Raw genomic sequence first — 22,964 nt, forward strand, 5'->3', positions numbered from 1 at the left:
GCAGGGGGCTCTGCTTAGGAGAAGAGGAGGGAGAGAGAAACAGAAATGGAGACAGCACATGGAATGGGATGCGGAAAAGGAAAGGGGGATGAACACGGGCCGAGTCCCTACTGTGACCACCCCATACTCAGGTGGAGGCACAGCTGGGGGGTCTGCAGTACACCCTAAAGCTGCCCTCTTCATGCTCAAAATACCTCTACAAGTACTTGCTTCGTCTTTAAAATGAATGCAAATTTTACCTTCTAGTCTACAGTAAATCTGTCTTCTCTGACATAAAAATAAGGGACTTTCCTACAAATCTGAGTAGGCCTGTGGCTTCCCGGACACCCTCTTCATCAGCACAAGTTGTGTACCCCCAAGGTGCACACACCTCAGTGTGAGAGGCAGGGACATTCAATTCACACAGCACCCTTCAAGGCCAGCCTTGGCCCCATTTTGTGGAGGTGGGCACCAAGGTTCGGGAAGACCTAAGCACCTGCCCAAGGCCATGTGGCCATAAGGGTCAGAGCTGAATTCCAAGGCCTATGTCCTTCAACAGTTCACAATGTTGGCTCTCTTTGAAACAGAAAATAGAACCGCCGGGCCCACAAACAGACAGAGACAGCAGGAGAGATGGAAACAAAGAGGGAGATTTAAAAAAGGAAGAGGCAGGTGCAGGAGCACACCAAAAGATGGAGAAGGGGGAAAACAGAAAGAGAAAGACAGGACGCAAGAAGGCAGGGCAGAGATGCTACATCACGCCGGGCCACAGAAAACAGACTCTCGGCGGGGGCAGGATGGGTGTGGGCTGGCAGCCTGGCACTGGCCTGCTCACCTGAACTGCCCTTCCTTCCTCCTCAGGCCCTGGGTTTGTGTGACAGGAGGAGGGTTTGTATGTGTGTGCACACAGGTGAGGGGCTACAGGGGCACGTATACTGGTGTGTGTGCACAGGCAGGTCTGTGTGTGTACACAGCACGTCCATGTGGATGCAGGCAGGGGTGTCCCGGTGCCTGTGTGTGTGGCCCACCTCGATGATGTCCGCGTTGGTGCGGCTCTCGTGCGGCTCGTTGTACTCCGTGTACTTGAGCAGCACCTTGTCCATGTCGGTGCTGGCGTACTGGAACAGCTTGTTGGAGTGGTTGAAGATGATGAGTGCGATCTCGCAGTCGCACAGCACGCTCAGCTCATACGCCTTCTTCATCAGGCCGAACTTCCGCTTGGTGAAAGTCACCTGTAGAGAAGGACGAGTGGGCAGTCACGTCTGGCTCAGTCAAGGCCTGATTGGGAGTCCCAGCCTAGAGATGGCTGGACATAGCCCCTGCCCTCAAGAGCCCCCATTCTCAGGGTGACACAGCCCCTGGTCTCAGGAGTCCCCGGTTTGGGGAAGGACCAGGCTAGTGCTTGTAGGCCAACAAACAGTGGAGATACAGCCCAGAGCCCACTCGCTGAAGGGGCAGGATTCAGGTGGACAAACTCCACGCCTCTATGCTTGAGACTATGAAGAGGTCAGTGGAGAAGAGGGGAAGCTTTCCTGTTGGGAAACGGGGAGTGCCTTAGTGTGACCTAAGGCTTGCATACGGCTCCAGGATGAGAACACAGGCTCATCTGGCTGCAGGAGCAGATGAGCCTTGGAGTCCTGGGACACAGAGTTTCAAGAGCTGAAAACAGGTTGGGGTTCCTCTTCTCCCCATCTCCCTTCCCCTTCTGTAATAGCTTATGGAGTTTCCCCCTCTTCCACAAGCCCTCTTGGAACGCCTGGAAGGAGCCGAGGCGAGGCCCGAGCGCTGCCCTCACCCGCTTCGTGTGGCTCTAGGACTTCCCTACCTGTCGGTTCCGCTCATCGGTGATTCGCTGGATCTGAATCTTTTTCCTCCCCATCTTCTCCGGGGGTCCTCAGTGCTACGGCGGGGAGGGGCTTGCTGGGTGGTGGGTCTCGGCACACCTTACACTGTGCTCATGAACGGTCTGGGAACAGTGCTCAGTTCATGGTCTGCAGGATACCTTCTGCACAGCCTCCTGGAAGGGGAGGGTCATGAGAGGATGCTGAGCCCCCACAACTCCCAGACCTGCTCCTTGGGCACACAGGCCAGGCTCACAGCACCCCTGTGAGAGGCCAGCAGCATCTGAGCTCCACCCTCAAAATGAGGCAATGCTGTCTGCCTGAGGCAGTGGTATGCCACAGCCAGGCACAAGCTGGAGCTCACACCAAGGCCCAGGCTCCTTCCCCTTGCTCACTGCTGTCCTCAGGCTCTAGGTCAGAGTAAGTGACCTCCTGGCTTCCAAGGGTCTGGAGCTTAGGGAATATCCCATGGTCCATTGTTCTCACTAGAACCTGTCTGTAGTACAGACACTGGGGTGCTCCAGCTGCTCCTCTGGCCTGAAACGATGGTTCCCATTCTGGAGCTTGGAGTGGAGATGATGCTGAGAGAACATCTGCCCAGTGAGTGAACAACAAGCATGGTGTGCCTGGTGCCAGGATGGGTGTCTCTGGTTCCCCTGGCTCAAGAACATGTTGGAGCAGGTCTACAGCAGTGAGCCTCATACCGGTTCACAGAACTCTGGGGCCTGGAGTCCTGTAGTGCGGCTTGGGGCCGTGGCACCCACATCTCCCTTCATTAGAGTTCCTCCACACCAATCTGTTCTACTCAGAGAACTGAAGCCTAAGGTTTATTTTGATTTTTATAAGCCTAGTTGAGTGCACTAGTGAGAAAAGAGGAAAGAGTCGAACAAGGAGTTCGATCTGTAACTGACTGAGTAATCAATTGAGCTAACTCGCTACCTTCAGACACACCCAGCCTAAGATTTTTGTTTGAGAAAAGAGTTGTGCACTCAAACAATGAAATCATTCCTCTAGACCAGGAGATGGAAATTTTGGGGCCAGACAGTAAATATTTCAGGCTTTGCAGACCATACAGTCTCTGTTGTAACTACTCAACTCTGTCATTGTACCACGAAAGCAACAGACAGCAATGCATAAACGAATGAGTGTGAGCATGGCTATGATCCAATACAACTACATTTGTAAAAATGGGCACGAGGCAGATTTGGTTCATGGGCCATAGTTTGCTGATTCCTGCTCTAGAGGTATGGGCCACATCTAGAACCCAAGCTCAGTCTAAGAGTAGTGCTTCCCAACCTTGTACATCTTGAAGCACAGAGAAAATACAGGGCCAAATGACATACACTGGGGAGGCCTCTGGCAGCCAGGTGGATGGAGGCAGCAGGCAGAGAACTTGCTATCTCAGTACACCTGTAACCCCCTCACAGCCCACTGAACAGCTCCATGCTAAAAAGCCAGGATGAGAAACAGCCCCTGCACTGCACAACTCCAGGAGGTACCACAGGATGAGAGGAGGCTCAGGGATGGCAGCACAGCCTGAGCCAGCAAAGGTGCATGCTCTCCGGTGTGGGCAGTGCCTACACAGGCTGGGTGGGTCCTCGAGGACTAGAAGGGCCCAGGATGGGATGGAGGCACAGAATGACTTCAGGGCCCCTCCAGCTATGATTCCTTGCATCAAAAGTGGAGTTTTCTTTTTTTCTAAACATTTTTTTTTTCTTTTAAAAGATAGGGTTTCACCATGAAGGCCAGGCTGGTCTTGAACTCCTGACCTCAGGTGATCCACCCACCTCAGCCTCCCAAAGTGCTAGGATTACAGGTGTGAGCCACCGCGCCCGGCCCCAAAGTGGAGCTTTCTGTAAGGTGTTGGAGGACAGTGAACTGGGGCCTGTGCTTTCTAACGTCACTCTATTGAGGTCCTGGGAGGAGCCTGGACCAGAGAAGTCAAGCCCTCCCCTCCAGAGCTCCCCTTCCATAGAGCCCCATGCTCAGAGACTCTACTGCAGAGTCCAGGGATGTAGACCCCCAGCCACTATTCTGATCCCCTGCACCCCACCGCCCACTACCTGGGTAGAGGTGTTTGATGACGGAAAACAACTCCTACCTCTACTCCCAGCTCCCACTGCCAACGGCTGCTGAGTTTCCCTGGAGTCTTTCCAGCCCCACTCAACACGGCCCCTATGGTACCACAGTAGATGCTAAAGTTCAGCCTTGGTCTCTTAGTCATGAGGGCAGGGGGAGAGGGAAGATAAGGAATCTATGAATTTGGGAGGAGCTGGGAATACCGGCCCCATTACCAAGACTGCTCCCCAGCCTAGCTGGAGAGTTTCTGCTTTGCCTGGATATCCACAGAAAACAATCAAATGCATTGCTCTTCAAATGACTCCTTGCCCTTTTTATTTTTTTTTGGTTGTTGTTTTTTTGTTTGTTTGTTTTAAGATAGGGTCTTGCTCTGTTGCCCAGGCTGGAGTGCACAATCACAGCTCACTGCAGCTTCAACCTTCCGGCCTCAGCCTCCCAAGCAGATGAGAACACAGGTGTGTGCCACCACATCCAGATAATTTATTAATAATTTTTTTTTAGTAGATACAGGGTGTGGTTATGTTGCTTAGGCTGGTTTGAACTCACGTGATCCTCCTGCCTCCATCTTCCAAGTAGCTGGGACCATGAGTGTGTACCGCCATGCCCAGCTAATATTTTGACTTTTGTAGATACAGAGTCTCCTCCTATGTTGCCCAGGATGGTCTTGAACTCCTGGGCTCAAGCAATCCTCCCGCCTCAGCCTCCCAAAGTGCTGAGATTACAGGTGTGAGCCACCTGTCTGGCCTCCTCCCTTCCTCTTTGTCCTCAAAGTGCTCCATGGGCCCTGGCCCTTCTACTGGTACCCCATGCACATGCTGGGACAAGAGCAGCACCAGCCTAGCCAATCCCGAGCGGCCCAGCAGACACCTGAGCTCCAAATCAGCTCCAGAGGCCCCACTCCTCACCTGTGACCCCAACGTCTGCCAAGTTCCCATTGCAAAGGCTCCAGCCCAGGGATTTAAGCTCCCCTGCTTCCCGGTGCAATCCAAAGACCGTACTTTCTAGAGCTACAGTGGTGGGGGCTTTGGCGGGGAAGGTAAGGAAGGGGACACAGAGGGTAACGGCGGGGGGGCTACAAATAGTTGGCTTTTTAAATGGGATTCTCTGGCCCAGCCTTGAAAACTCAATCTAGACTGGTAAATGCAGGAACTGCTGGGCTCCTCTAGCTCACAGCATCTGCCTTCCCTCTCTCCCCGTTACTATCTCCCTCGCACCACCTTTTGTTCCTAAACAAATTCTTGCTGAGATGTAACCTCTGTCAGCTTATGACCAATACTGCCTCTTCCTCCAAACGGGAAGAGAAGTCTCTCTTTGTTCTCATGACCCTCAGAAAAGTCACTCCCGCAATCTTTTTAGCACTTATCACAATTGTGAATAATCACAGTTCTGTGCTTCTGGGTTCTCTACGAGACAGAAGTTTCATGAGGGCAGGAATCACATCTGTCTTTTTCACTACTCTATCTCCTATAGGGTGGAGCTCAGGAAATGTCTGCTGAAAAGAAGAAAATATGACTTCGTTGTTGTGATGCTGTGAGAAGTCCTTCTTGCAGTCTAACCTCCATCAGTCTTGCTGCAGTACCAGTTCCTCTCACTCTATCCTTTGTGGAGTTAGAACCCTTCCTCTCCTAACTGCCCCTGAAGATTTGGACACCATCCACCCTCCAACCACCCCTGCTATCCTAGTCCTCAACCCTCCCCACCCTCAGGTTGGCTGGTACAGAGGGTGAGACTCCAAAGTCTTCTAAGGAGCAGCCCTGAGCACATAGAGATGGAGAGGATGGGGTTGCTTAGGCAACTGTCTCCTGGCAACCAGCTCCCTGGCTGATCTCCTACACCGCCCCCCCCACCCCCGCCTCATGCTGGGGGAGCTGGGACGAGAGAGGGATCAGGGCTGAGAAGGCAGGGAAGCCACAGAGATTCACTGAGCATCGTCTGACAGAGAGAACTCAGGGTTAAAAAGACCAGACCCCATCTATACTCAATCCCTACCAAGGTAGCCCAAAGCACTTTTTATATTTCTATGCCTCCCAGGGCCCTCTCCCCACTGCTGCTCCCACCTCTGTGCCAATACTGCCAGAGGAGGAGATGCCCCTGCCTTGGAAAGTCCTTCCTTCTATCTAACCACAAACCCTTCTACAAAGCAGGCGCAGTCTGTACTGACCTTTTTTTCCTTCTGCTATCCATTCCACATTGCTGCAGGGTCTTTGAAAGCCCTGGGGCCAGAACATGAACTCAACCCTGACTTTGAAAGAAGGAGTGGCCGGGGCCTAGGTGGGCACAAAATACCCTCTAACCTGACCCTATCCAAGATGTGGAGGCCTATGCTGGCTAAGCTTCCCTCCAACCCAAATAGGGAGATTTTAATGAACACCTGGACTTCCTTAATTAGCCCTCTGCCTAATTACCTAACCAACTGGCAGGAGCCAGAGGCCTGGGCATCTGTTCTCCAGATGTGAATGTCTCCTCTCCAGCCTGGCCTGGCCCCATTCTTCTCCTGTCTGATCTACTCCTCCTCTAGGAAGCCCTCACAGATGATCTGGCCTTTGGCTGCTTCTCTTCTAACCCTTTCTCCTTCATCCTGCCTGGTATCTGGAGCCCAGGGCTTGGAAGGGCTTGGGCTACCAAAGAGACAGGGGGTTGGTCAGGATAGCCTTCCTGTTCTGATGGCCCCAGGGCCTGTCCAATCCTGACCTCAGGCCACAGCTATGACTCCTTGGGCTGACAGTATCTATGTCACCAAAAGTTCCCTTCAAAGGCTCTAAAGGCTCTGGCTGCTTGACTCTGATTCACCTGACTCCATGGGCAGGACAAGGGTGGGGCAGGGTGAACCTCATGGTAGGGTGCTGGGACAGGCAGAGGCAGGGCCTTCCTGGTGGATATGGGAGAAGCAAAGACAGGGGGAGAAGGACATCTGGGTTGGCCCCAGGCAAGCGGGCACTGACTCACCAACTGTGGAGAAGGGTGGTTCAGGAGAGGCCTTCACAAATGGAGAGCAGGGAGGATGCAGGGCAGATGGCCCATCTGACAATACCCTTGACAAGAAGGAGAGCTGAGGGGGCCGGGGGGATCCAGAAGGACCCCACTGATAGTCATTTTTCCAAGCTCAGCTACAGACCCAATTAGAACCTGTGGGTTGTGTTTACACGCAAATGAGGTACAAATGATGTGCAAAATGTACCCTAAAGGAGGACTGGTTTGGAGGGGGCATGGGAGAAGAAACAGGTCCCTGCCTCCCCCAGTGCAACACCTCTTGGTACCTGAGCAATATTCAAACCATTCTCGGGTTTCAGAATGATGTTATCTCAGTTCCTGTGTGAGGGTGGCCTGGGGCCAGTGGGGAGAGTGGTGAGAGAGGTCAGGGCAGCCTTCCTGGAGCTGCAGCTGCAGCAGGGCTGAGCAGGGCTGTCCTTCCCACGAGCTGCAGAAGAATTCCTTTCTGATGGCCAGCCTCCATCCTCTCTTTCTTGCTCTTGGCAGGGGACTACCTACTTTTCCTTCTCCCCTATATCTTTCCACCCATACCTGTTCCCATCCTAGTGGTCCCAAGGTTCAAAGAAACTACCGGGCATCTGCTTCCAGAGCTCCCATACCAGCACAGGTCAAAAGGGAGCAGTGCCCAGAGAGGCTGAGTGAGCTGCCTCACATCACAGAGCAGTGGGCTTCAACCTGCTCTTCCACATGGTGAGAAAGGGAGCTCTCATTAGGCAGGCCTTCATCTCTCCCTCCCAGGCTGCTCCGGGCTGCAGGCTGAGGACTGGAGGGGAAGGCAGGAGGCGCTGGAGACAGCTGTCATCCCTCCTCCCGCCCCTTCCCTGTGGCTGGGCTGCAGGGCATGAAATAAGCAGCAGGCGCTGGGGGAGGGGGTGACAATCCAATCCACCTGTCACCCCCACAGTCAGGCGGCCTCAAGCAGCCTGCTCACTAACGAGGGAGGAGGCGTGGGTGAGGCAGACACAGAAGAGGGTGGCAGAGCGGGGACAGACACACAGACACAGGAAAGATGGCAGAGAAAAAGAGGCAGCGAGGCTAGAAGGCAGTATGGGGCAGAGACAGACAGACAAGGAGAGGGCTAGAAGAGAGAGGGAGGTGCAGGAGACCCACAGAGACAAAGCAGAGAGAGGCAGGTTGAGAACAAGAAGCAGGTTCAACAACTGCTTCTAGGACTGACTCCTGGCCCGGCGCTGGGGGAATAACTCAACAGGACACCACCACTGCCCTCTGAGAACTTGCAGTCCAGCCAAGAGACGGACAAGGGAGGGGCAGGTCCCACCCAAGGCAAGGGCAGGGAGAGGCAAGGGGGCCCTTGGGAGCCTGGACTGGGCCCAGACACAGCCCCACTAGGAGCATCCCAGAGCAGGCAGGCTGGCCCTGAGAGGCAGCAGAGGTAAGGACCAAGGACCACGGCCGCCCAGCTTGATCCCCAGGTCCTACCTTAATACCCAGTCTACTCCCAGGTTCACAACGTTCTTAGTCATTCCCTCTCCCACTCTCAGCCCTGGGATCTCTTCCCTAGTGCAGAGACACAGGCTAAGGAGCTCTGGGCGATGCAGTGGGAAGGTAAACCTGGTGATGCCACCCAAACACCCCGGCAAGATGGTCCAGGATCATTCCATGGTTCCCATAGTGAGCTCTTCCTTCACAAAGGAAGTGGGGGCATTACCCCTCTGAAGGCTGAGTCAAGGTGGGAGCCTCACATTGTCCCTCTCCCCAATCCCACACACAGCCCAATTCTCACACCCCCTCCTGCAGGGCCTGCTCCCCACACCCCTGCTCCTGGGCTCCTCTTGGTCTCCCTCTCATGCTCCTTTCTCTGTTCCCTCTCTGTCCCCACCCCCTCCCACAGCAGCCTCTTTTCTTGACCCCAGAGTGTTTCTAGGGTCTGATCTCAAAGGCAGGGCCCCAGCCCCAACCCTTCAAAGTTCTGTCTGGCAGGCTCACTACCCAAATCCCTGGTTCCCACCATCTTTCCCTCCCTCAGGGACTCCCCTCCCCCAGTCCAGCAGCCTCAGGGCTGGGCAGGGGCTATTTTTAGCCTGGGCACTGAGCTAATTTTAACTCACCGACAGGGGACCTAGGGGCGGGCTGTCGGGCTGTGGGGGCGGGCAGTCCAGGAAAGCTGGGCCTGGGGCAGGGGGTGGTCTCAGGCCCCAGGCACCCTAGAAACTCAAGTAGGGGGCAGGCCCTGCAGCCTCAGCTTAAGGGACAGGAACTGACTTGTCAAGGGGAGCACCCGGTATGGAGAGCAGGGCTGAGCCCTCCCCGCAGCTTCCGCTGGACAACTCTCCGGGGCCCCACCCTAGGCTTCCCACCCTCTTCTCCCTGGCAAGTCTCCTGGGATGGGGTCATCCTGTTCTCTGCCCAGGAGATGCCTCACCAGTGAGGGTCTGTCTCCTGAGCCTCCTCCATGTCTTCCCCACCCCAGCTTGTCCTTCCTGCAGTCTAGCTCTCATCCTTCCTGTAGCAGCTGTGAGGCCGTTTGGCTCCCTAAAAGGCAGCAGCCTGTCCCCCAGGGTCCAGCACTTCCCACTCCAGCTCTGACTTTCCCCTTATGGCCTCTGGGCTGGCTCCTAGGTAACCACCCGCTACAAGTTCCTAGAGCTACCCAGACTGATCTCAGGAAGTTATCAGGGGGCAACATGAGATTGCGTCCCGGTAGAAATGGGATGGGTGAGGTAGGGCAATGAATAGCTTAGGGAAATATGGGGACTCTGAGCTGGGATTCTGGATACTGGGGTTCTAGTCCCTGCTCGGGTCTAAGGTGTGATCCTGAGTAAGTCACTGCCTTCTACAGGCTTCACCCCACTGGCCAGTATTCTAAGTAGCTGGGTGGACTAAGTACCCAGATGCCCTTCTGGCCCAAACACACAGCTCTTAAGCTCTCTGGGGAGGCCCAAAGGGAAGGGAGGTCAGAATTGTGTAATTCATGGAGAGGAACTAAAGAGATGGCCTGGCTGGGCAACAAGGGAGCTAGAAGAGTCAGGATGGGGCTGGTGAAGGGGCGGGTGCCTTCTAAACAGATGGCCCAGGGCTGACAAAGGCTGTGGTCAGCCAGAACAAGTCCCAAGTGGGGCACACAAGGCCCTCGTGGCAGAGGCTCAGCTATCCCAATCCCCTCACACAGGAATGCCCATCAGACCCACCTCCTGCTTGTGGTTACTGAGCAGCGACTACCCCAAGGTCACTGTTATGGTCACTGGTGGGACCAGTTCTAGAACCCAAGCCTAAGGCTGGCTTCATACTCCATCCCAGCAGGCCGAGCTGCAGTGACTCACCACCGCTCATTTGCATGAGATTTGCATAGTGTCTCTGACCTTATTCTTTCAGGCTCAACTTCCCATTCCAGGACCTGGGTCACCCTTACTCAGTATCCCTAGGCACCTGTGGACACCAAGTGGAGTTCTTGGCACCTCAGGCCTTTGCTCCCATCTTTCCCCTCCAGAAAGCATTCCTGAATTTATAAATACCCCCAGTGATACAGTCTAGAACTCTCAGTCCAACTGGGTCCCCTACTCTTGTCTAGGCGGGGACGGGGGAGGGGTGTGAAGTCACGAGGAATAAGCAAGCATGGCAGCTAGAGGAGTTTGGTAAGATTCACAGGGTGAAGTGTGGCTCTGCCACTGCCTCAGAGTGTCGCAGAAGAATCCCATTCCCTTCTTTAGTGCCAAGGTCGGGGCAGCAGCAGGAGGATGGAGGTGAGCTGTCCTTTACTTCCATTTCTGTCTCCATTTCCAAAACCCATCCGCAGTGCAGGATGGGAGGAGATGGCCCAGGACAGCAGGTAGGATAGATACTACAGAAAGAACTCCTCAGGGCTAAGTCCTTGGACTCAAAGTAATCTCTGGGGCTCAAGCTTGCTTTGTCAGAAGCCCCCCAACCGAGCATGTGAGGCTACTGACACGTGGGAGGGCATGGAGGCCCCAGCATTGTACCTCAACCAATGGGAGCCGTGGACAACCAGTCTCCCACCTACCTTTAAGTCTGACCTACATTTGTTCAGAGTATCTACACCTCTCCCACACCCTCTGGAACAATGAAGCCCAGCAGTGGTCTCCAGTCCTGGGAAGTCCTTCCTGCTATCTAACTGCCATCCCTCCCACTGCCGCCAGTCCTTCCACCGTTACCTAACCCATTTGGGTCATCTAAACGAGAGCAGTGGATGGGGGCCCCTGGGCATCAGAAGCCCTGGCTGAGGAGAGGTGGGGGCAGTTGGGACGGTTAGTGTGTCACCTTCCACCTCCCCAACCCAACTTCCCTCTGGGGTCTCAGGAGACAGAAGTGAAAGTGGCAGCTGGGGCCTTGGGGGTGGGTAGGCTTGAGAGCCGTTGGAATGAGCATAATGCTGCCAGTGCTAGGCCTGGGCTGCCTGCCATTGCAGCGGGTAGGCTAATGGTTAGATCAGGGGAGGGACTTCCCATGGAAATAAGCGCATGGGGTAATGAGAAGTGTGGGCCCCTGGCCAAAGAAAGAGCAGGCTGAAGAGAAAAAAAATGGAAAGGCAGGCAGCAGACAGTCTCAGAAGGGCATTTTCTCCTGGGCAGTGTTCATTCCCTTGTGTAAAGCAGCAAGATCCTTTCTTCTCACCCACAGAACTGAGACAGGGCTGCTCTGGCTGAAGCAGATTCTGAAGGGGTTCTGAGCCCTGACTGCTGGGACATGAGAACAAAGAAAGGGGAGAGAACCCAAGGCCTGGGTCCTCAAACTGGACAGCACCGATTACGAGGAAAGGGGAGGGAACCCAAGGCCTGGGTCCTCAAACTGGACAGCACCGATTACGAGGAAAGGGGAGGGAACCCAAGGCCTGGGTCCTCAAACTGGACAGCACCGATCATGAGGAAAGGGGAGAGAACCCAAGGCCTGGGTCCTCAAACTGGACAGCACCGATCATGAGGAAAGGCGAGATGGAGAACATGAAGCGTTCACCTACGATGATGACACGGGACCCGAAAGAGGCCAATCCAATCAGAGAAAGCAAATCCTCCTAGAGACATCATGACCTCGAGAAGCCACCGAGGATTTAAAGGGGCCGCTCAGGGCAATGGCTGGGTCTCCTTCTAACTCAAAGGACAGTCCTCTAAGCCCCTGGCAGCAGAGGGAGGGCGGGCATCATGGCTGCGTGGGCCTGCTGAGGCGGCCAGCCAGGCAGCTCTTACAGGATTAGCTTGTTGCTTTCAGGAAAGGTGCCAGGTGAGGCTAAGATGCCCAGCCAGATGGAGGGGGTGCCCAGAGGGAAGGGGGTGAGGACAGCAGTACCTGCACAAGGCTATGCAAATACATGTCCCCAAATCCATGCCCCTTACCAATACCTGGCGTTTCACCCTTTCATGAGGATGCTGTGCAGGGACCCCTCAGATTTTTGCCAGCGAGGACCTCCACCTGCCAAGGTTTCCCTGCCGTTACTATGATCTGGTGCTATTCTCCTTCTGTGGGGAAGTCCTGCCTGTTGTCTACTCTTGACCCCCCTGCTATACTTAACAACCAGGGACCCACCCCTCGGAACAGGTGAGGGGCTGAGCGGTTCCCTTATCTCCCCTCCCCCTTAGCTCCCCACCCCCAGGCTGACAGGTCGGGGAGACAAGAGGGAGCAGCTGGGCCAGGACACCTGTCCCCACCCAGCCATCATGGGCCCCAGAGGCCTGCATAAGGAGACTCAGCATAGAGGAGGCAGTGGTGGCAGCTGGAGGAAAGGGGCCTAGAGCTTAAGGAGAGAGGTGACAGGAAGGTCTGACTCGCTTCCAGATCATCTCATCCTTCTGGTCTATCCCCAACCATCATCCCTCACCAAACACACAATACATGCATGCTCTAAAGGGAAAATTTCAAGGTTTGAGGTCAGCCCTCAAACCCCTTGCTCCATTCCCTTGCCTCCACGTTACTTGAACTGGAGTGGGAAGACCCCAGGAAAAGAGACCAAGCCCCCCTCTCCCCACTCCACCCTCCTGCCACGCATTTCTACTTGAAGTCGGGGATGGGCTCTCTTATATTCTTTGTTCTCTCAACCCTCAACCCTAGGTATTTGCTGGTGGGTTGAGGATGAGAGAATCACGAGGGGTAAGCAAGCATGCAGCCAGAGGAATCTGGCAACATCGTGGGGCTAAGTGTGGAGGAGGCAGGTTCTGAGACAAGGAGACGGCTGCACGGGGAGGGCAGGGCTGGGCCCAGCTTCCCAACCCATCCCAGGGCCAAACAGAGCCCTAGGCCAGGAGGAACCCTCCAGGCCTCTCAATCCCTACCCCGGACACCAAAGGCATTGCTTGCCCCACCCCAGTTTCTGGGTAGCTGCCTCAGCAGGCAAGTCCCCGGGCCAGGCTGGGGCTGAAGGACTGAGAAAAAAGATGCAACCATCACACTTTTCCTGATGGAACCTCCTTCCTTTCCCATGTGAGGCAGGGAGCATCACCTCCCTTTCACAGGTATGGAAACTCACAGAGATGGACAGGGACTTGCTCAAGGTCACCAGAAATAAAGGGCAGAGAAAGACTGACTGTCAGGCACGGCTTCAGCTCATGACCTGGATGGGAGTGGAAGGGGGTCTCCCTCCACCTGGGAGTTCTAGCACATTCCTTCCAGGGCCAACTCCCCAGCTCTGGGCCTGGGAGGCTCACATTGGCCTTGTGTCTGCCTTGAGACAAGCCCGGCCTCTTGTGCTCCAAGTCCTCCCACTGTAGCATCTCTCCTCATTCATCCCATGCGGCAGCTCACAGGGATACGAGGAGGGGTCTCTGAGTGTCATTTGTTCCTGCCCTCACACCCTTGCTTTGAGGGGCTTTCTCCATGACACTCAAGTCAAAGCAATACCCCCTCACCTTGCCACCAAACCCTGATCCTCTGCCCTTGGCGGAGAAATCCTAGTTTTCTCTTCCCTTCGGTTTCTCCTCCTTCTCTCAGGTCTCTTTGGGCCTCCTTTCCATTGCCTCATCCTGCAGGGCGGGATCTCTCCTTTAACCTCAGACAAAAGCCCTTTATACCTCATAACTACAAAGCTTAAATAAGTCACTTATATCTCCGAGACTCAGTTTCCCAGTTCTAAAAAACAGTTGTAGAGAGAAACAGTCTTCTTACGTTCCCATGCTCAGCACAAAGCTTGGCACACAGGAACATAAGAAATGGAAGTTTCCTTCCTCCCTTTTGAAAACCTGTCACCTCTCTCCACTGGGATCTCAAAAGTTTTGGTTTGTGGGTGGGGCAAGGTAGCTCACACCTGGAGTCCCAGCTACCTGGAAGGCTATGGCAGGAGGATCACTTGAATGGGAGGCTGCAGTGAGTCATAATGGCATCACTGCACTGTAGCCTGGGCAATAGAGCAAGACCCTGCCTCAAAAAAAATACAAATAAAAAAGCTTTGGTTTTTGGCCTACGAAGTATACTGGAAACTTGGGCAAGTCGGGTAATGCTGAGGGTAGAGCTCCCTCGATCAGGGGGCAAACAAAAAAAGAGCTCCCTCTATATGGTTTCCTGAGCTGCCCAACTCCTAGGAGAGTGGCCAGAGCACCCAGCCAGAGGCACCAAGCCAAGGTCAGTGACAGGCCTAGAGCCCAGAGCCTCCTGGGAGGGTAGTTTAAATGAGTAAATATGGTCCCGCCTGGGTGTGGCCAGCGACAGGCCAGAGCTTTGGACATGTCCCTCCCCTCCCAGCCTACAGCAGAAAGAAGAGAAGTCAGACAGGCACAAGTGCCTCCCGCCCCCTTGGCTATCAGGGTCCTGTGCAGAATCAATGAATGCATTCCCCTGTCCCCACGCTAGCCAGGACTAACCAGAAGCATGACTTGGCTCTCAGAAAAGAGAGGCTTGTAGTCTCAGCCTCAGAAAAAGGAAAATGTCAGATGAAGAGGACCTTGGGGATCACCTAGGCCAAGGATCTACCTCCAAATGCCAGAGGGCTTAGATGCAGCCTTGATGCCTCAGAGTGGCCTTGCTCATCAGGGTGAGTGGGGAGGGCAACAGAGACCACGGACAAACCACCAAAACACCCAGGTGTTAATCACCAAAAGGCGAAACTCTGTACATTGAAAAGCTGGGGCCCGAGAGGAGTGACTTACCCCGGGACATACGGTCAGTGTGAGGGGCAGAGGCAGGCTGTGCCAGGACCATAGAGAGGGGCATGTGTGGGAGGGGAAAGGGGCAGGGGTGGAAGTCAGCCAAGGCTCCTGACTCACAAGCCATGCTCTTTATTTTGCAGACAGGGCTTTGCCTGCCCATCTGTGGTCTAACCTTAATCCCTCCTGCTCTAGTCAGCCCTCCTCTCTTCAAAGTTCTTGCTATGCCCTTCGCCTTCTTGCCTCCAGTCCCCTCAACCCCATCCCAACTCTCCAATCCTTTAATCATCTTTGCCATTCACTACCCCCCCACCTCCCGCAGTGCAGCAGCTGCTCTGTGGGTGTCTATACACCCGTGTGTATGCGCTGCACACCTTCTTGCATGTGTACCACTAAATGCTGTGGACCTGCCAAGTGCATTGGGCATGCCTGTCTACACAGGACCCCATCTAGCTCCCACTACTGGGGAAAGGAGCCTAATGGCTAGCTCTCCCACAGCTCCAGGACAAATGCCTCAGAATACTGTCAGCCCCAGGCAGGGAGAAGAAAAAGAAAATAGAACATTCCAGGATCCAAACAGCACTGACCCCACTAGGCCAAAGGTCAAGGCCTTTTGGGAGAGCCACTGGAAAAGAAAGTGCTTTGAGTTCCCCTCCTTTCCTATGCCGAATTAGAGCCATTTCTCTTTCCCCACAGCTTCCCCACTGGGAAGTTCTTCCTGAAGTCTAAGCTCCATCCTACCTGCTGTGATCACGGATAGACACAGCAACATCAACCATAATACAGTCAGACATTCAGCTTCCAGAGCACAGCTTCTCGTACCTAACTGCCCCTCCCTCCATGAGTAAGTCACCAAACTGGGACAGAAGGACAGACAGTTGGCCGGACTCCGGCCCCATGACTGGCTCATAAAGCCACCAGCGATTATAGTGATGCTGAGGCTGTGCCGGCTGGCCACCATCTCCTCCTTCCCCATAAAAAAAAAGATAGTTGCCTCAAACCAGCTGGCCTGAGAGAGCCTCAAGAGTCCCAGCCATGGTCCCACGGGATGGGGAGAATCCCACCGTCACAGTGCCATGAGACTCAGAACCTGACCCTTGATGGGTTCGAGGCTCACATCAGATCCTCATACTCACTTATAGAACCTGGATGAACACCAACAATGACCTCTGTCCAAGAGGTCAAGGCTTGTATTACCTATGCCCCCTGAAGTCCTCTTTTCCAGCAAGGCCACCATCCTCTGGACTAGAGGGGCAAAGAAGCAGGGGGCCTGGCTTAAATACAACTAGGGAAATGCTGGACCCACCCATTTGCTCCTGGACTTCCCTTGTCCCCATAGAAGTATTCAGGTGAGTGGCAAAGTGTCCAATAAGGGCCCACACCAGGCCAGGGTAAGCACTGAGACTCAGGATCCAGTGCCAACCAGGGAGGGCAGGGGGCCCAGCTGGCCAGGAAGAGAAGGTTGACAAAATGGGCAGAGGTCCAGGCCTCTCTGGGGGAATAAAAGCCAGGGACACCAACAGCAGAGGGACCTTCTGAGGGCACAGTCAGAAGAGGAGAGTAGGAAGGGTTGGGCCATAATCAATGAGGGCCTATCCCCAAGGCCTCAGGGGCCAAGGCAACCCCCACCCCAAGCTTCCTTGCTACTGATCCTTTAGCCCCTCAACTTGAGGAGTCTCCTTCTGCCTTCTCTTCCCCATCACATCTCCCAGGAAAGACCCAGGGAAGATTTAAAAAAAAGAAAAAAAAAAAAAAAACCCTGCTTCAGAGAGATTATATAACACCAGCTAGAAAGACTATCATATCTCCCAGCCTATGAGAACAGCCAGGAGCCAAGTGGGCAGAGCCAGGATGCCCAGGCCCTCCAGCCCAGGGGCACCAAGCACAGAGTGGGTGGACATGGACAGCACCTGCCACCCTTCCAAATCCTCCACTACTCTTTCAGGCACTGAGTACAGCAGACAGAAGCTCTAGCCAATCCCCCACGCCCATCCCCCAACACAAGGATCATGATGTTCTCTGGGTCCTGCTTCTCCCCTTGGACTGGGGCTTCCACGAACAGGGACTGTATGTCTCCCTTCCTAGAATCTCCCCCTGCTATGAAGCTATGCCTGCAAGAGTGGAAAGATGAAAGCTCTGACACAGATTTGCTGTGTGATCTCAAGTAAAAAACTCAACCTCTTTGGTCCCTACAGGAGTGAGTAAAAGCTCCTCCCTTCTGCCCAGAGACCAGAGACCCCTCCCTTTACAAATGTACATGCACACACATACATATACACATATATGCAAACATACAGGGTGTGCTGGTGGGGGCAGGGGAGTTACAACAAAGAGAATATAATCACTGAGACCCAAGGGCTCAAATGCCTATGCTGGGGCAAGTGGGTAAGGAGCTCTCTATAAGCTCCAGTGTCCCCCAATCACCCCATATAAATAGGTTCTCAGCCACTCCCACAATGGTCCCACCCCACCCCCATCTCCTGCCCAACACACTGGGAAACCACAGGAAGGAAATTCATTCCCAGGCAGGGCCGTGGGAGCTGGGACAGCCAGACTAAGTCCTGGGGCGGGTGTGACCCCGCGGCCACAAGCGGGTGGACATCTGTGAACACTGACATGTGCCTTTTCAATGCTCTCCTCTGCTATTGAGACCTTCCTGTTGGGGTTGGGAGAGGAGTGGGAGGTGGACAGCTCCCAAACGCCAAAACACCCAATCTCTGGCTGACCTGCGCTCCCCTCCTATCTCCAGGCCAGAGCAGCCCAAGGTCACCGCCCCAGACGGCAAACTTCCCATAGTCTAGGCTGGACCCCAATTGCTGCGGAGACCCACTGAAGGGATAGGAAGAAGAGTGGATAAGGGCCACCCCCACCCCAAAGCAAAGAAACCAGGCCTCTGAGGAAAACTCAAATGGGGGTTGGGTACAGCAAAGAGGGACACAGGATCCCCCCCACCGGCTATACCCTCCCCCAACCCATCAACAATGCACCAAGTAAGGGGAGGCAGAGGGAGGCTCCCACTCAGAAGGGCAAACCTGGAATAACCCGGTTAGTGGCTCCTAGAGTGCTTTCCTTTCAAAGGGAGCCCTCAAAAGACTGCTGAGAGGACAGCGTGATTCACTAGGGGGAGGGGGCCCCTTTCCCCCATCCCCCTAAGACCCTAACCTGGTAGAAGAGACGCTGGCATTGGAGTGGGGGACTAAATGAATCTTGGTCTCCTTGGCCCACCCTCCCAAAAGCCCCCCAAAACTCCCTAGACCCCCGCTCGGAGCCCAGCTCCGCCTGCCATAGGTGGAGAGAGGGACTAGAGAACTCTTGCCCAGATGTTGAACAGCTGCAAACTTCTGGCCAGGGAGTTCTCCAGCTGGGGTTGCTGACAAACCACATCAGGGGTCTCAGAAGCGGGGCTAGGAGGTCCCAAAGAAGGGTCCTGCGTGCCCACCTCGTGGCGACTCCGCGTCCCAACACCACAGGCACCCGGCAAACACGGGCCCCGGAGACACACACACTCACACACCCCAACCCACCACCCCGGTGTCATCTGAACAACATCCCCCCTCCCTCCCCCGCTTCCCAAACAGCTGCGGCTCCCCCCGCCTCCACCCTCCCGCCGCCCTCCCAGGCCCCCTTCTGCACCATTTCGGGCCAAGGAGGAGGGAACAGGCGGCGAGAGCAGGGAGAGGGAGGGAGGGCCGGCTGTTAAAATGTCAGTCGCTCCCGGCTGTCACCGGAGACCCCCTCTGAGGATGGCGCCCCGTCCCAGACCACTCGGGGGCCGTCGTGACCCCCCTACACGGACAGGCGGGCGCGCCCCCAATCCGCCCGTCCCCACCCCGTACTCCCAACACCCAAGGGAACTGCAGCCCACTCCACTTGTCCCCCACGGCCGACTCCCTGACACAAACAATCCCCTAGGTAATCCCCGCCAACGCCACAGAAAACACGGCCCGCTCCGCGAGTTCCTCCCGGCCGGGGGGCTGCCCCATCCCACCCCTCAGGGGGACGGTCTAGACCACCCTCCACCCCAACCCTTGGACCGGGTGGGGGAGGGGGCCTCTTAAAGTGGCAGGCGCGTTATTTTTCTCTACTCACCAGCCCGGCTGGGGGAAAGGGGTTGTCACGGCAAAGAGCAGGCAGCCCTCGCCCCTGGTCCGGGGATCTTCAACACCGGGAAGCCGCAGCTCCGGGCGGGGGGAATAATAATGAGGCCGGCGTCCGCGCGGGCCCTGGGCGGCGCCGGGGGGCCTGGGCCCCCGTCGTGGGCGCGGGGGCCAGCAGCGGGCGGCTGGCAAGCGGGGAACCGGGGCCGAGCGCCCGAGCCGCCTCGGCTGTTGTTGATATTTTGCTTCCTTCCTCCTTTCGGGCTCCAAAGGTAACTCCTCCAGTCCCCGGGAGTCGAGGCCGACGTAGGCACAGATCAGCCTAGCTTGAGGGGTGGGGGAAACGGGGTGACGGGCAGGTGGGGGGGCCAATGGGAGGCACCTGTGGGGGTGGCGGGGCGGAGCCGGGGCTGGGGCGGTCCCGAGGACGTGGCCCCGCCCCTCGCCTCTCCTGGGCTGGCCCGGCCGGGTAGGGTCGGCCCCCGCCCCACCGCCCTCCCAAGCTAGGCTGAGGCGCCGGGAGCCGCGGATCCCTCCGCCTGCCGGGAAGGAGGGAGGAAGGGACGGAGCGAGGCAAAGTAGGGAGGCGAGACCCAGAGGCCTTTAGAGGGATCGGTCTGCTCCCACGGTGCCCCTCGGAGCACGCCGTCCGGCCGCCCGCCCGCCTGGCGCTGCTGCCACCGGGCGCTCCAGGAGAGTCTTTCCGGGGAGGCCGTGCGAGGTGCACGCACATTCTCAACACGCGACACCTCGGCACCTCCTCGCGGCCCCGCGCCCCAGGAGAGTTGGGGGGGGGGACTGGAAGTGGTGAAAAGCTCCCATCTCCCCCACTTGGTGTGTGACAAAGCCCCACTTAAGGGCGACGTTCTTGGGGGGTTACCTAGGGAGCTCAGTTGCTCCCTCTACCTGTGACAGGCCCCCTCCCGTCCCAGGGCCCGGCTCGGCAGACGCCCAGCAATTTAAAGCGACAGCTCATAGTTCTTGGGTGACCTAATCTCCAGTGCTTGCGGGGCCCCACAGCACTTACTGCCGAGGGGGCAATTTAAAGGGGCGGGACCCTAATTCCTCCCCCACCTTCCACCTCACTGGAAACACCCAGAAATGTCTTATTAAAGAAGCAGTAGTAGCTCTTTAAAAATTTTTATTTTTAAATTTCTGGCTGCTCCAGGGTGTGGTGAATCTTTACGTGCCCTACAACAGGAGTGTGGGTGCCATGCCTACTGGACAACAGACCCGTCAGGCTTCCCTCCACCATCCCTGTTACTTCCAAGTCCTGCTGCTTTCTCCCAGGAGCGTAAAGAAATGATGGCACCTGGCTTAGATCTCAGAGAACCTTGCAGAACAGAAGGGCACTCAGTTCTTCACACACCCTGATTTCTTTTTTCTTTCTTTCTTTTTTTTTTGGAGACGGAGTCTCACTGCTCACTCTGTCGCCAGGCTGGAGTGCAGTGGCGCGATCTCCGCTCACTGCAACTTCCGCCTCCCGGATTCAAGCGATTCTCCTGCCTCAGCCTCCGGAATAGCTGGGACTACAGGCGCACGCCGCCACACCCGGCTAATTTTTTTTGTATTTTAGTAGAGACGGGGTTTCACTGTGTGCCCAGGTTGATCTCGAACTCCTGAGCTCAGGCAATCTGCCCACTTCAGCCTTCCAAAGTGCTAGGATTACAGGCGTGAGCCACCGCGTCTGGACACACCCTGATTTCTGTCTGACTGGGTCTGATTTACCGGACAAAGACCCAACTCTGAGTTAGTGCTGGAGACTCCAATATATAGAGAAAGGCAACGTGTCGTGGTGGTTAGAAATGTCAGCTTTACAGTCGAGCGCCGTGGTTCAGATCCTCACTCCACCATTCATTAACTGTGAACACAGGCACATTATTTAACTTTCTCCTACCTCACGGTCCTCATGGGTAGACTAGAGATGGTGATAATAGTAGCTAACTCAGAAATTTAGTGTGAAGATTAAATTAGTTCTTCTAAGCAGATTGCTTAGTACAGTGTCCCATGCTGTATAAAAAACTCAAACCAGACCGTTGGACCAAGGGCTGGTCTGCAAATAACCCTCTAGGCCCCCATTAGTCCATGCAAGCCTCAAAGGAGGTGAGTTCAGTGGAATTGTTCTGCCAATAGGTTGGAGACTTATCTTGTGTGTCCTAAGACAGGAAGCCAGGAGGCTCCTATTTCCTTGGCCTCAGTTTCCAACCCTTCTACCTGACCCCTCCTTTCAGGAAACACTGTCCCACGTTGTCCCCAAATATAGCTTCTCAGTTCCTCATTGGATCTGGGAGGCTGGGCCCCCAACACCAGAAGATGTGAATTACCCCCGCCAGGTAGGGCTAGCTTGCCCAAAAGACTTCAGGGTAGGCAGGGGGAGCCCATCTGCCTCTTCCCCCAAGGACGGAGAAGAACAGAGCCTTGTGCCAGGCTTGAGGCTGTGGCAGTAGCAGGATGGGAAAGTGCCAACCCCCCTCAAGTGGGGAACCTCCCCTCACTTGTGGCCTCTATTTTTAGTGCTTCCCTAGGCTGTAGCTGGAGAAACCGTTTAGTCATCAGGGTGTTTATTTTCCGGCTGTTTCCGACGTCGGGAAAGCAGAATGTTGAGACTGAAGAGATCCAAGGCTGCTGGAAGGTTTCTTAGGATCAGGCCTGGGAACTCAGCCTTCAGACCCACTGGGTCCCAGATCATAAAAAAAAAACAAAAGCAAACAAAAAAGAAAGTGGGCAGGGGTCAGCCAAGCCCCCAGGAGACCAAGAGAGCTGGGTTCTTGGACACCTCCAGTTTCGAGGCTCTCCAAGCCGAAGAACCCTCTGGCTCCAGCTCTACTTGAAGGAGTCTCTCCAAAAACTAACCAAACCCAGAACAATTCTTACCCAGGGCCGATTCCCAGAAACCCCCTCCCCAACATCCTTTATATCAGCCTGGTGAGCCTCCCGCCAACCACAGCCGCAGCCAATCTCACGCCTGAGGCAGTCTTGCCAGGGCTATGATTGGCTGATTGATCCTCCAGTCTTGGAATGTTGGGTCCTTAACAAAGGAATGAGGAAAGAAGGTGAGTCACCTGGGGAGAGTTTTAAAGGGCTAGGAGCAGGAGGGAAAAGGGAAGGGAGGGAAAAGCTCAGTGGGTGAGATGCAATGTGCTGGACCCCCCAAGCTGCTGACATAATTCCCTAGAGAACAGAGTAGGAAAGGCAGACACTGCAAGTGGGATAGAATTTATAATATAGAGAAAACTAAATGAGAGAGCGAAAGTAACAAACATGGGGCCTTAATTCCCATGGAGGGGTAAGAAAGGGTCTAGGGAGTAATGTCACTGGAAGTTAGATCAAAATAAGGACTTCCTGAATGTGACTCATTAAATCTTTTTCTTCTGGCCCCTGGATTTCCCATTCCAGAATCTTCTGGGTGGAAAATACCTGAGCCAACTCAGATGCCTAGATCTCATTTTTCCTCCTCCCACTCTGGCTACCCATCCACCTTTCCTAGAGAAAAGTTACCTAACAGCCCAAAGCTGCTATAAAATCCTCTGGGAATCAAACACTTATATGCTCATTGAAGTCTTTTAAAACTGTGTGTAAACTCCTCTCCACCATATCATCCTCATAAGTTTATATGGCAAAGGGGCATCGACATCTCCTTTTGTTGGCCACTTCCCTAGCACCCCTAATCCAACTTAATTTGTAAAAGTCTTCCTCATCTTCATGTCCCAAGGGCCATTTCTCTGCCTGCCGGTCCCATAGCCCTGGGAAGCCATTACTGCTGGTTAGCCTCTAATCTGACTGGCAGCTTCGTTGGCCCCCTCTCACCTTCCCCACAGCCATCTGGACAATCTCCAGCCCCCTAGTCCATCCACCTCATCCTTTCCATTGAGCTGATCATTTTCCCCCAGTTTTCAAGTGATCCCAGCAGTCTCTCCCCACATCTGCCACCGGGT

General features: G+C 55.0%; 1 protein-coding gene across 4 annotated transcripts in view; it reads right to left on the reverse strand.

Moving 5' to 3' along the window:
• Positions 1 to 19,308, reverse strand: part of MEF2D (myocyte enhancer factor 2D) — a 37,152-nt gene extending 17,844 nt beyond the window's left edge. For 2 of the 4 annotated variants that reach the window (XM_012449820.3, XM_012449818.3), the window contains exons 1-3: positions 19,022 to 19,156; positions 1,805 to 1,996; positions 1,008 to 1,211 (exon numbers count right to left, since the gene is read on the reverse strand). In XM_012449820.3, the coding sequence (XP_012305243.1) occupies positions 1,008 to 1,211; positions 1,805 to 1,858 (258 nt within the window). In that variant the 5' untranslated portion in view covers positions 1,859 to 1,996; positions 19,022 to 19,156. Of the gene's footprint in view, positions 1 to 1,007; positions 1,212 to 1,804; positions 1,997 to 19,021 lie in introns of all 4 variants that reach the window. The other 2 variants (XM_012449817.3, XM_012449819.3) reach the window with 2 other exon arrangements.
• Positions 19,309 to 22,964: the final 3,656 nt, after the last annotated feature.

This window comes from Aotus nancymaae, unplaced genomic scaffold, assembly GCF_030222135.1.
Source record: "Aotus nancymaae isolate 86718 unplaced genomic scaffold, 86718_ANA_hifiasm-v0.15.2.pri h1tg000108l, whole genome shotgun sequence".
In the NCBI taxonomy this organism is placed as follows: Eukaryota; Metazoa; Chordata; class Mammalia; order Primates; family Aotidae; genus Aotus; species Aotus nancymaae.